General features: G+C 39.2%; 1 protein-coding gene across 3 annotated transcripts in view; it reads right to left on the bottom strand.

The window, feature by feature from the left end:
- Camk1d (calcium/calmodulin dependent protein kinase ID) overlaps window positions 1-13,441 on the bottom strand; it is a 410,836-nt gene that overhangs the window by 135,834 nt on the left and 261,561 nt on the right. For all 3 annotated transcript variants that reach the window (XM_028891816.2, XM_028891804.2, XM_028891812.2), the window contains exon 3: window positions 8,217-8,291. In XM_028891816.2, the coding sequence (XP_028747649.1) occupies window positions 8,217-8,291 (75 nt within the window). The remainder of the gene's footprint in view (window positions 1-8,216; window positions 8,292-13,441) is intronic.

Below are 13,441 nucleotides of genomic sequence, written 5' to 3'. Positions count from 1 at the left end.
GCTTCCTCTCAGAGCACAGAGAACAATTCTGAAAGAAAGCAGTCATGGCAGGTTATCACCCCTCTATAAAGACAGCTGCTAAAGAGGATCATCTATGTCTTATGCCATAAAACCTCCTAGCTACCCACCCAATATTGAGCAGAAACTACAGGCCTACTGAGTTCTTAATTAACTGTCTGTGGTGAATAAAGATAAGATTTCAGTAATTTATATGTAAATATAATAAGGTATTATATTCAGAAACACATTTTTCCTTCACTATTATGCTTGGCTACTTACCGAAGGCTTTCTATTGAAAGTGATAATTTGTGTTCTAATTAAAAATGTTTCTGGGAACACAGTGTATAAATTATGAATACAATATCCCCATGAAAGCTAACATTGGTGACCCTACCCCCCAAATAGGGAACTGTTCAAGCAGCTTCATACACAAGCCAGCACAGTAGATAAAACACATTTTCTCTTGGAAATTGCATATATTTTCATGTCCTGGGCTACTTGGGAACCAAATGAATATTCTTCAAAGAATATGCATTTAATTCTTAGGTTTTCAATCTCAGTAGGTATCTGGTTATATTATACATATTTGAATGCTATCATGGCATGAAATAAATATTAGAAATGTTTGCATCTCACCTAGAATAAGCATAACAAAGTAAATCACCATATTGACAAAAATCATTCATCCATTCATAGTCATTTTTTTTAATTATATAAGGGGAAAACAGAGTAATTGTGAATAGAATGAGATTTTTCAGGTAAAATTTTATGCTATTATTAAATAATCTTTCTTCCATGCCTTTAAAATATTTACTGAATCATAATTAGTAAGGCTTTCTAGGTAAACTGAATTATTCACATTAATAGTACCCACAAGTTTTTTGCTTAGAAAATATTATTAGAATATTATACTACATTGGTCAAGGGTACATGATGGGTTACTTGTTGCCTTAATCACATGATTCATTCTCTCTGTTTGGTTTTTCTATGTAAAATTATAACATACAACCTCCAAAGTTTGTTGTAAAGATTAAGAAAAATAGATATATTTCTTAATCATCATTCCTTTTCTATAGGATGTTAATTGAAAAATTATTTTTAATGATTTATTTCATTTTAATTATGTGTTTGTATGTATGGAGGGGTATATGCACATGGGTGCAGGTACCTGCAGAGGCCTGAAGATGGTGTCAGATCCTCTGAAGCTGGTGTTACAGGTATTTGTGAGTTGCCCAGGATGGGTGCTGGGAACTGAACTCAGATCCTCTGGAAGAGTAAGAAGTACTCTTTACCACTGAACCATCTGTCTAGCCCTTGAAGAAATATTTAAAAAGTGAAAGATTTGTATGATCTGAAGAGAAACTTGAGTACAGAACGAATATTTATTAAGTGTTCCACACAGTGTACGAGTACCATTCTCACAGGCAACAAAGTAGAAGTTAGCTTTTCTGAGGGTGAAAAGTGTTAACGAGAGAAATAATGTTGGGGGAAGAGATAGGGAATCAACATGTCTACAGTAGGAGTTGAGGGAGAGAATTTATACAAATGAGCTAGGGAAATAGCTTTAAAGAATGGCATCTAGCAGAAATCCGAGCATTCCCTGAATTCCAGGAGAGCATTAAGAGATCTAAGGGAAGGCCAGAGAGACGGCTCTGCTGATGAAGGGGCTGGCCACCAAGCCTGAGACCCAGTTGAGACCGCTGGCCTCACACAGCGGAAGGAGACTCCGGAAAGTTGTCCTCTACCTCCACATGTAACATGTGTGTATACAAAATAAGTAAAGACAGACAGACAGACAGACAGATGGGAGCGAAACAGATGACTCTTGAAAGTTGTCCTCTGACCTCCACATGTAATGTGTGTGCACACAAAATAAGTATAGATAGGTAGGTAGATAGATAGATAGATAGATAGATAGATAGATAGATAGATGGACAAATGGACGGACGGACAGACAGATAATCTCCACTTGTGACAAAGTCATGGCAGTGGCACAAGCTCAGATTGCTTGAGGAACAATCAGCGATCTGGTCTGGATGCAGCTGAATGAAAGAGTAAGTGAGAGGCGGGACAAGAGGTCAGGGGCTTATAGTGTGTCAGGGCTGATACAGTCCTAGGGGCTGCTGTAAAGCCTTGTAAAGACAATGAAAACTGGGGCTAGAAGTCTCCATCAAGAGTCTGGCTAGCACACTGTGGTAGTTTGAATATAATTGGTCTCCATAAGCTCATAGTGGGTGGTACTATTAGGAGATGTGGCTTTGTTGGAGTAGGTAAGGCCTTGTCGGAGGAAGTGTGTCACTGTAGACATGGGCTTTGAGGTCTGATATATGCTCAAGCCATGTACAGTATCTAGTTCACTTCCTGTTGCCTTTGGATGAAGATTTAGAACTCTCAGCTCCTTCTCCAGCACCATGTCTGTCTGTGTGCCACCATGTCTCCCACCATGATAATAATGATAATGAACCTCTGAACTGTAAGTCACCCCAATGAAATGTTTTCCTTTCTAAGAGTTGCCTTGGTCATGGGGTCTCTTCACAGTAGTAGAAACCCTAACTATGACACACACTAAGACAGCAGTACAGTAGTAAGGTTGGGGAAAGAAAGTCAAGTCTCTTGGGCCTGGGCAATAGCTATGATATTATGTTGTTAGTAATACTGAGTGAGTAAGTTTGTTGGGTGAGAAAGATGAATGTAGTATGATTCCAGGTTTTGAGTCTAAGAAATTGGAAGAAGGGGGCTGCCATTTACTAAGATGAGACAGACACCAGAATAAACAGATCTTGTGGAAAATTTCAGTGGTACTTATCACATAGCAAAGTGAAACTACTGAGTAGTTCTAGGCTGGAGAGAGAGATTCTGGAGGTACCCTTGTATGGAACCTAAAGCCTTATTGGAAAGGCAGTAAAGCACAAAAACAATACAATGTGTATCTTTTTCTACAAAAGTACTTCCAATATACTTCTAATATATTCTTTTATTTGTTTAGGTGTATACATAAGTGTGCAAATATGTATATGTGTCTATGAATGTGTGTGTGTGCATGCCATGATGCTGTGTCAAGGTCAGAGAAAAATCTCTGATGTTGGGTCTTGCCTTCCATTTTGAGGCAGGTGTATGCCAGAATATCTGAGCTACAAGAATTCTCCTGTGTTGCAGAATATTATTTTAAAGTGTGTTACATTTGTTTGTGCTATGGAACATTTGTTTAATGATGCAAAGATTTATTGCATTCTTTTAGGTTGTACTTGTTTAACTCTGTGAAGCTGTGTTACTTGCCTGTCTAAAACACCTGAAGGTCTAATAAAGAGCTGAATGGCCAATAGTGAGGCAGAAAAAAGGATAGGTAGGGCTGGCAGGTAGAGAGAATAAATAGAAGGAGAAATCTGGGACAAAAAAAGAGAAGAGCAAGACAAAGGAGGAGGATAGTAGGGGCCAGCCACCTAGCCACACAGCCAGCCATGGAGTAAAAGTGAAAGTAAGATTTACAGAAGAAAAGGAAAAAGCCCAGAGGCAAAAGGTAGATAGGATAATTCAAAGTTAAGAAACACTGGCAAGAAACAAGCCAAGCTAAGGCCAGGCATTTATAATTAAGAATAAGCCTCTGTGTATGATTTATTTGGGAGCTGGATGGTAGGTCCCCCAAAAGAAAAAGATAAAAAACAATCAACATTTTGGCATTCCAATGTGGGGCTAAAGTAAAAGAAAATCCAGCTACACTCCTGTCTCCATCTCTCATGTTGCAGTAGGAACATTAGGATTATAGATGTGTGCTGCTGTATCTAGCCTTATGTGGATTTGAGGAATATGAACACAGGTCCTCATGTTTTCATGGCAAGCACTTTGCCCACAGAACCATCTCTGCAGCCCTTTAAATGTATACTTTATTGTGTCACCTTGCAGTTTATTCAACCCACTATAGATGTAAAGGGGAAAAGTGAAGGGGGTGGCCTTTTATCATTTCCAAATACAGGACTGAGAGTCTGCAACCAAAGATAGATGAGAAATAAACTTAAACTGACTTTTCATCTATAAATTATATCAGTGAGATCTCAGTCTCTTACTATCTATAGAAGATTATCCCCCAAATAGCATTCTCAATAAATATATTTGTCAAAAACACAAATAAAATGTACATAAATATACCCTAAACAATTAATCTTTCCTGTAGCAGCATAGGACAAATACACCCCACCCTCAGAATTGAGATAGTAATTATAAAAGCAATAGAGTTAGAGTGCTGAGGAGCCTCGGTGCTGAGGGTGATGTTTCCTAGGAAACTAAAACCCTCTCTGGCACAAATGTTGTGAAATCCAGTACTCCTAGATGTTGTATTCTAAATCCTACATATTCAAAAATCAGGGACTTTCCAAGTGAGTCAAAAATGAAGGCAAACACAAACAAGCAATCAAAACCAAAAGAACAAAACCACTTCCCACTGATCCAGACCCAAAAACTTACACACCACAGGCTTCAGGAGTAAAATGCTGTCAGATCTTGGCAAACAAAACCAAATCCAATGACAAAATAATCACACAGTCTACAAATTCCCAAAGCAAGTTGAAATCTTTCCACTAATACTGTATTCTGATACACCCAGGGGTTCTGTCATTGCTTTTTCTTCTTATTTCTTTTGTCACTACTTTAAAAACATTTCATTTAGATCATGGAAGAGAGGAAAGATCAGAGTTGTTTCATATGAATCCCCAAAATATATGACAAAAGCTATTTCAAAGATATAATATTACCTTAAAATATACTTGGTAATTAAAGCTAAATTATTAAAGTTTTGCTACATAGAATTCTTTTGGGAATGAGCAAGAATCAGTACAGAAAAGCAAAACAAAATAACTACTTGAACTACCATGGGGATCACTTATAAAAGTTCATTGTCTTTTACTCACTAGAAAGCAACTAGAATAATGAAATAACACCCAGTTTCAACAGGACCAATAAAATGAAATATTTCAGATTAAACTGAGCAAAGATATTAAAGCCCACATGCTGAAAACTGTAAAATGTAGACTAAGTTTAATAAAAGACCTAAATAGAGAAACTAGTTGTGTTTATGAATTAAAGCTCAAATTCAAGTTGTCAATTGTTCTCAAATTTGTATTTAGATTCCATGCATTTCCACACAAGATTTCTACAAACAAGTCTCAAAATTTGATTTAAAAATTTATATGAACAATCTATTTTAGGAATGCCAAAGTCATTTTATAAAATAATAAACAATAAAAGGGCATTATAATGTAATATAGGAATAAAGTACACCTAGTTCTAAGATGTCCTTTGGAGCTGTGATATTATATAATATTTACACAAGGACAGATACAGAGAATAGAATAATGAGTACAAAAATATGATCAAGTAATATTTTAACTAAAACATTCATCATGTTTGCGCGCGCGTGTGTGCGTGTGCGTGTGTGCATGTGTGTGTGTGTGTGTGTGTGTGTGTGTGTGTGTGTGTGTTTTACACACACTTGTGGAGTTCAGAAAACAACTTGTGAGATTGGTTCTCTTTCTACCATGCATGACCTAAGGATTGAACTCAAGTTGTCAGGCTTGGCAGCAAGCACTTTACCTGCTGGACCATCTTGCTGGCCCAAGGCAACTGATTTTTGACAAAGCTACCAAAGCAGTTGAGAAAAATTAAAGTTTTCTTCAGCAAAGGCACTGAATATATCCCTATGAGTGAATTAAGTCAGACACAAATGAGTGCATACTATATTATTCCATTTCTATATTTTAGAATTAAAAAAAAAAACTCTCGTGAAAGTTAAATCATTGATTGGACCATGGTGAAGTTGAAAGGGATACAAGGAAAGGAATCTTTTAGGGGAGGATCAGACATAGTGGTGTTATGTTCATCCCTGAGACATCCAGTTCAATTGAATGCAATATATTCTGTGTGATTTACATTTCAATAAAACTGATTCCTAAAAGAGTAATGAAAACCAAAGAAACATGAATAGGTACAAGTTAACATGTTGTAATTGGCATATCCAGTGCTTCTAAACTGTTGAACAGTGAAGATGCACAGCCTTGTTCTTTAGGTAATTCAAACATCCATCACGTTTAGAAAAGGATTCTGTGCTGGATTTCCTTAACACAACGACCCAGTGCTCCCACCAAAGGTAGGCTGGTTCCTGCCTAATTCCTCTTTGAGATACTAAGAAGTCTCCATAAGTGTGGTCCATGCTAATGACACTTCCTCTAGCAGCCACCAAGAGAAGACATTCTCAACTGAGAAACACAGAATGGGACTGGGATATCTGTGCCAATCACAGACTCTCCAGGCTTTGGTCTACAATTGGGTCTGTTCTGGACCCTTGGCTGTTCTTGGGCTAACTCCTCTTTACATACACTTCTGCTGGTGAGCACATGATCAAGCCGTTCGGAGAAGCAAAACTGAGGTCTGTTTGGACTTCTTCTCATTAAAATTTGAAGAGCATCTGCAGAGACATTCTGATGAAATTATACAGATGACCATAAAGAAACCTGCACATACCCAGGCCCTGTTCTTCATGACCATTTCTCACATATTCCCCACCCCATCTCTAAAGTAAACACTGCCATCTTCTTCTTTGCCCATTATGGAAACTGGTCCTCAGTGAGGCCTGGTCATTTGCCCAAATTCACCCAGCTAGTCAGTGGCACAGATGAGATTTCCATCTCTGGGATACTAAAAGTGATATGTGGTGTATTTCCATACACACAACCCTGGAGTAAATAAATGCAAAGACCTTGAGGTTCTGGCTCTGATGTTAGTCATTTTACATTACCAATAATAAAAAAAAGTCATGCAGCTCAATACACAGATGACATTTTATGGGACTTTTGCTCATCACCAAAATGTTATATTCTTCCTACTAGGCAATCAATATTTGAAAATGATTCATTTATATCTTTAGAAAGGAGACACTATACAAAACAAAGTCAGAAGCGTTCTTAGGGACTGTCTCTAAATCTGGGGAGAATTATTACTAGTTAGGAAAGGAAAAAAACAGAAATGTGCAGTATCTACAACTAACAAAAGAGCAGAGAACTAAGAAAGATTCCTGGGTAACTGGGCAGTCCCACTATACTAAGCAATGAAACAGCCACTTAGCCTGACTTACTGTTGATGTCAAAGAAAATCAGACACACTTCCACCTGGGACATTTCTAAATTATTTATCTAAAATACTACCACCCATGGAAATATTTTAAAAGTAGTGAAATAATAAAAAAGTGAATTTCTGGGACAATTTCTTTGTATCAAAATGATCACTAGGAGATAAAGTTATACAAACATCCATAAGGAAGAGAAAACATGAAAACCCATTCCCTAGCCTACCTAACCACCACTTCTTCTGCACATCTTTGGCTAGTCAAAGTCTGAACCTCATTAATAAATTCATTGTCTCTGTTTTGATCTTCAACAACAATCTTCTCAGTCTCAGGACTCAATAATGTGGTGTCCCAGCATCTACTTCTTCAGGTCATGGAGATGGCCTAACATTCTGAGAGATTCCTAATATTTAATTCTAGTAAACACAGAACAGATATTCCTAACAATCACACACTTCAAGTAAAGCATTTATGTAGTGAGAAAGATAATTTTACCTTAAATTAAAAAACAATATGCTGTAAGTCATCTCTATCTGATATTCTCACTTCCTCCCTGTCTTGGAAATCCTATGTGTTTGTGGATTATAGGGACAACTTAATGGAGGTGGCAATGTCACCATCTGACTCCAGTAATACCTTCCTTTTCTGTGTCTGTCATGGATCCCCAGTGCAGTCACAAGTGTGACTATCCACCAAAGGGAGAGAAGGGAAGGGGCAGAGCACTCGGCTGCCATCTGCCTCCCTCCCCCGGCATCCCTAGAAATGAAGATGGGGTGGGAGTCTGTCCTAGAGATGAGAGCGATGTGTTCCTCATACTTGGCTCACTGAAGTGTCTTTAGGCAGCATTTGGCCCTGGCACTTGAGACAGCCATAGAGGCACAGTGCAATAGGAGCATGGAGCCCAACTGTGAGATTCAACAGCCACAGAACGGGCCTGCTCAGGTCTGAAGAGGCCTGGATGGGTGCCCTGTATAAGGATGATCTTTGCTTTCCAGAGCCCTACAGACTCATCATTTCTTGTCACCTCACACACACAGCCCACAGCATTTATTTGTTTGGGGACCGGCATTCACACCCCTCAGCATTCATACAACAGGGTACTTACAGTTGCATGACCAAGTACAGGTGATTCGGGCTCTCGTAAATATCTTCCAGGGCAACAATGTTTTCATGCTTAATCCTAAAAGTGAAAAAGAAAGTACACACACAACGGTAAGGACAATTATACTCGGAAAAAAAGGTCATGACAATGCCGGTAACGGCATATAAGATGGCTGACATGCTGCCAGCAGAGATTGAAGAAAAGGAGACCCAAAATTGTGGACCATCAACCCTTTGTGTGTTCCCATCTGGATCTTCTGCTTAGCATGCCTCTAGAGGGCCAAGGCAGAAATGCCTGCATGTCCCAAGGTCATGCTTTATGGTATGCACATGTCATGTCCTCCTCCATATAAATACTTCTTTGTAATACTAGTCTTTTTCTTTTATCTGATCTTCATGTTCTGTGTTCCTAGATCAATGGTGATTTCTGTGATACAGGAAAGGATTGAAGTACATTTCACAGGAAATTATACAGAGATGATCACCCAGGGTGGGGTTAAGGCAGTTATGCAGGTCATGGGAAAAAAACTGCAGCCTGGGGAAGCTTTTCAGGCTTGAATAAACTGTACCAAATGTGTGGTCAACTATAGCACATGGTATGATGTGTTTCAACACACTGGACTCAACTTGGCCATGATGAATAATTCAGTTTCTGAGGATATTCCAAGGGCATTGTGTAAAACTTGAGACACTAAGGGGTATTGGCTTAAGACTATGGATGGAGTAACATATAGATGGGATGACAAACTAAAAGTGTGGGAACCTAGAAAAGGAGGAAAATGGTGGCCTCCACCAAGAAAGGGAAATGGCAACTTTAATCCAGATATTTTTGATTCCTCCTGAAGGAATGTGGAGACAATATGGCAATTGATGGAGTGATTGCTACAAGTTTTATTGGGTTCCTAGATTAAAAAGAGCTGCCACTGGAGGGCTCCTGTTGCAAATCACCCTCTGGGGCGATGGAAGGATCTTTCTACTAGCACGTGGAGGAGACCCGATCTAGTATTGGTGTGGCCCTGGAGTTTGGTTTATGTCTTTCCTCAGGACAATGAGGTTCCTCTTTGGATTCCTGAGCACTGAATGCACCCTGTGGCTGCTGCTGAAGCCCAACATGACAGAGACCTAATGGGTCATCGAAAAATCTACCCTTCTGATGCCAATGGAGATTGAAAGCCCAATATGGCCAGCTTTGGCAAGCATTAATGTAAGCCTAGGAACTGTAGCCATGAGATTGGATTCTCCAGAAGAGCTGTCAGCCAAAGTCATGCTTGGATCAAGAAAAACGGGCCTTGGCGGTTCGTGTTCCTGGAGTTGTATCCATGCCAGTGGATGTCCACACGATCCAGAAGAGAATCTGACATTGCTGCTGCCACTGTTGCTGTTATAACAATGGCGCACACTGCTGCTACTGTTTCTGGGAATACCATTTCATAATTGCTTACTACAGCTAGCACAGTAGAGACCCTGGCAATAAAAGTAGCTACTACAGTTAGTTAATCTTTCATTCTATTGGGCATGATAAATTTAATTCAGTAGTTATATACATCTCAATTGGCTTTGAAAATTATAAATTTATAAACTCAAGTTCCAGTTGCTTTTGGGACACTATCTTACAAGGACTCCAACGTACAGTATGGCCCGATAAGGTAGGGAATGGCTCAGTTGCCTTTAGCCTACTGGCTATGGGTGAGATAGGACTTCTGTTGGTCTTTTCTGTATCGAACACTCAGATTGCAAGCCTAGTGCCACTTTGAGATCTTTGGCAGCAATTAACCATGCAGCTCACACACAATTGAGCCAGTATGATAATGAGTATTCAGAGACGGGTAATGCCTGGGGGGCACTCACCAACTTAAGACAGAGCACCTGTGTGGCCTGGGCAGGCGTCTCCATAACAAGTAAGGTGACCTGCTGATGTCCCACACAACCTAAGTCAGAAGCTCATTTTTTAATAAAAGGGCCCCCGTTTTGGATAACTGTTGCCTTGCTTACGAACCTTGACCTTGATATCCTCCCAATGCTAATTCCCTGCCAGGTTCCACCCTCCTGAATGCTTAAGGTAAGTTCCTTGTCTGTGTATCCTGAATAATGGGCATTAACAGCTTAGATGCAAGATTGTAAAACATCAGTATCGAACTTCTGCCCTCCGGGGTTCTCCCATTGTGCTATAAGCCTGTAATTAAGACCTCCTACCCCTTCAAGAAATGGCATTCAACATTTAAAATTAAATATATATATATATATATATATATATATATATATATATATATATAATTGAATGAATACTGTGAATGTAATCTATGAATACCACAAATGTGATTAATATCCTGAGTGTAATTTAATAAATAAATACATTTTTAAAAAAAGAATAAAAAAAAAAGAGCTGCCAAGAAAGGTGAGCTTCCTTTCATGGAATCTCTAAAAATTGGATCAGGTCTTCCTTGGAATTGTTGGGATATAGAAGAACAGAAGTTGCTGACTTGCAGGGACAGATTTCTTGTCTGAGGTCATTGTGGCCCACTAGTCACGGGCCTTGGTGTTTGCAGAGGGCTGAGGAGGAACCTAGGCGGCCGTAGGGGTCTTGAAGTCAGAGCAGGCTGTGTGAGAAGGAAATAACTGTCTGGTACATTGACTACTGTTCTTGTTTTTATCTTTTTTGCGAAATTGCATGTTGCTATCCTCTGGGTCAAGTGCTCAGAAGATTGTATCATCATTAATAATAAAAGTAGATTATGCTTGCTTTGGTGTTAAGTTTGGTATAGTTCCTGTGTTTAGTAAAAGATAATGAAGAATATATTGGTGATTTTCTAAGAATAATCTTTGGAATCATGAGAACATTTTGTATTGAGTGATTTTCCCTTTTCTTTCTGTTCCCCCTTGCTTATGATAATAAAACTGAGGTTACCAGGGCAAAAGCAGAAGCTAGGGACGCTAAAGAAACTGTAGCAGAGAAGCTACTTAGCAACTGCAGAAGCCTGATGTGATCTGTCAGCTTGCACAAGCATTGTCTTTTAGTCGTTACTGTGCCTTCCAGGTATTCCATTCTTCAGACCCCCGAAACTGCTGAGGCTGGTCCCCAGCATGACAAGGAAAAAAAATGACAGATAGAATCCTAATTCCTTAATAAGACATTGAAGACTCGCCACCACATTGTTCCAAACCTATTTCTCAACTTATTACTCCCTCAATCTCTTCTCTCCACCATTCCTAAGGCCTTAGAAGCCCACAATTAGTAACACTGGGTTGAATGCTGTGGCTGAACATGTATGCCATGGACCAAATCTCTCAATACTGTATTTTCTCACATAGCTGCACATCAAATGGATGAACACCCTGAGTAGCACACAACTTCTTTCTGTTGTCTCAATGCAGGAACTGCAGACTAGTCTAAAGAGCCACCCATGTGTCGGTCCATCCCTCCTGACAGCCAGTATACCCCAGAGAACAGTTGCATGGTCATGTTCATGAATCCAGTGCAGGCAAAGGAAAACCAGTCTGATCACTCTCACTGGAGTTCACATTTATCCCATCAGGAAATTCAGTTTCCCAAGTGAACTAACTAGTGGGTAGGCAAGCTAATTTCATCTCAAAGTTTAAAAACAATACATGTTTAAGCAAGCCATTTCTATCTGGATAGTCAGATTTCTTATTTCCTCTTCCTTCTGATATCCCCTGGTATTAGGGAATTACAAGGACAATCTCATGACCAAGGATGATCAAAGTAAGTTCTCAACTGGCAGCCCTTGAATCTTCTAGGAGTTTGGCACATGTCCAAATTCTCAGGCTTTGATTGGATAATACAAAGCCAAGGTGGAGTCCAGCAATCTGCATTTTCAGACAATGTATACACAAAAAGAGACAAAGGGATTAGATCAGGAATTTTTGAACTTCAGTGCAAAAATGCATTCTCCGGGGATCTGGTGACAAGGCAGATTTTGATTTAGTGGGTCTGTGTTTCTCACCAAGATGTAGATGTTGCTGGCTAAAGAGCATCAAAGTCTCCAACAAAGGCAGCCCAAGAAGGAAGCAGATTCCTTCTAGCTCTCAGAGCTACCCACAAAGAGCAGTTTCTACTCAGAATGTCAAGCTCAATTTTTATTTAATGCATATGAGGAAGAACTATTTCATTCCTCAATGAGCTAATTAGCTCTTACCACATGCCTTTTGCTGACATCCCTGATAAACCATTTAAAGACAAGACAGAACATGCAGATTCTTGTGAGCCCCTTGGAAGTGGATTCACAAGACTCACTTGTTTCCCCTCTTGTGCCTGTAACAGGCCTGTTTAATAAATATTTGCTTACTGAATGGATGGATGATATTTAAAGGTCATTGCCACTAAACAACAAGATACAACATTCCATATGTAGTTTGTGGAAAATGGAGGGATTGTTTTCCCAGGTATCAGATGGCTTCCTCTGTAAAAAGAAAGCTAAAAGGTAGACTGAACAAGAGGCTTCTCTTGATTAGAGTTGGAAGAAAAGAAGATAATTAGCAAGGAGTGGCAATGCTTTGCTTTTATTTCTGCAGCTCTTATTAGTTAATGTGGTTGTTTGTGGGAGCTAAAAATAATTACACTAAATTCACATTTCACTGGCCACCCGTGCAGGGCGCCTACTTATCTGTCAGCAATAGTTACTGTAAAGTGAAGTAAAATCGTATCAGCAATGAGTTATAGCACTATATTAAATAAATCATGCCACCAAAGAAACAACCAGAGCTTAAACTGGAACAGCCAAGGTCTTAGATATTTGTGGAATTGACGTTATAGACTGTACATGAGGGAATATGATCAATGACAGTATGTATTGTGTATATTTCTTCCTCCTTAAGAGCATAAATATTTCCATTTAGTCACATGAATTTGGACTGTCAGGGCCTAGATTTATAGGAAATTGAGATGAATGGGACCACATGGAGGGCTACTAAAAAAAATAATGGAGTCACAGTTACCTTCAAACTCTAGAAAATAACACACACTTTTAAAAATATAAATATGTTCCAGACATTGCAGTGTTGTTCATATGTAGTATAAGTGTCCCTGGGACTCTTATGTTTCTGATGTACTGAATCTTATCACACTTGGGCTTAGAAATTGGCACCTACAGTCCTGGCAATCTTTGGAAGTTGGACCAAGAAAGCTGTTTGGGCCCAAGAATTTAGTCATTCAACAGTTAATAACCATTTCACCATATACAAAGACTCAGCCACGTACAAAGAATTAGCCTA

Source organism: Peromyscus leucopus, chromosome 5 (assembly GCF_004664715.2).
Source record: "Peromyscus leucopus breed LL Stock chromosome 5, UCI_PerLeu_2.1, whole genome shotgun sequence".
Taxonomy (NCBI): domain Eukaryota; kingdom Metazoa; phylum Chordata; class Mammalia; order Rodentia; family Cricetidae; genus Peromyscus; species Peromyscus leucopus.
This window is presented reverse-complemented; position numbering and strand designations above follow the sequence as displayed.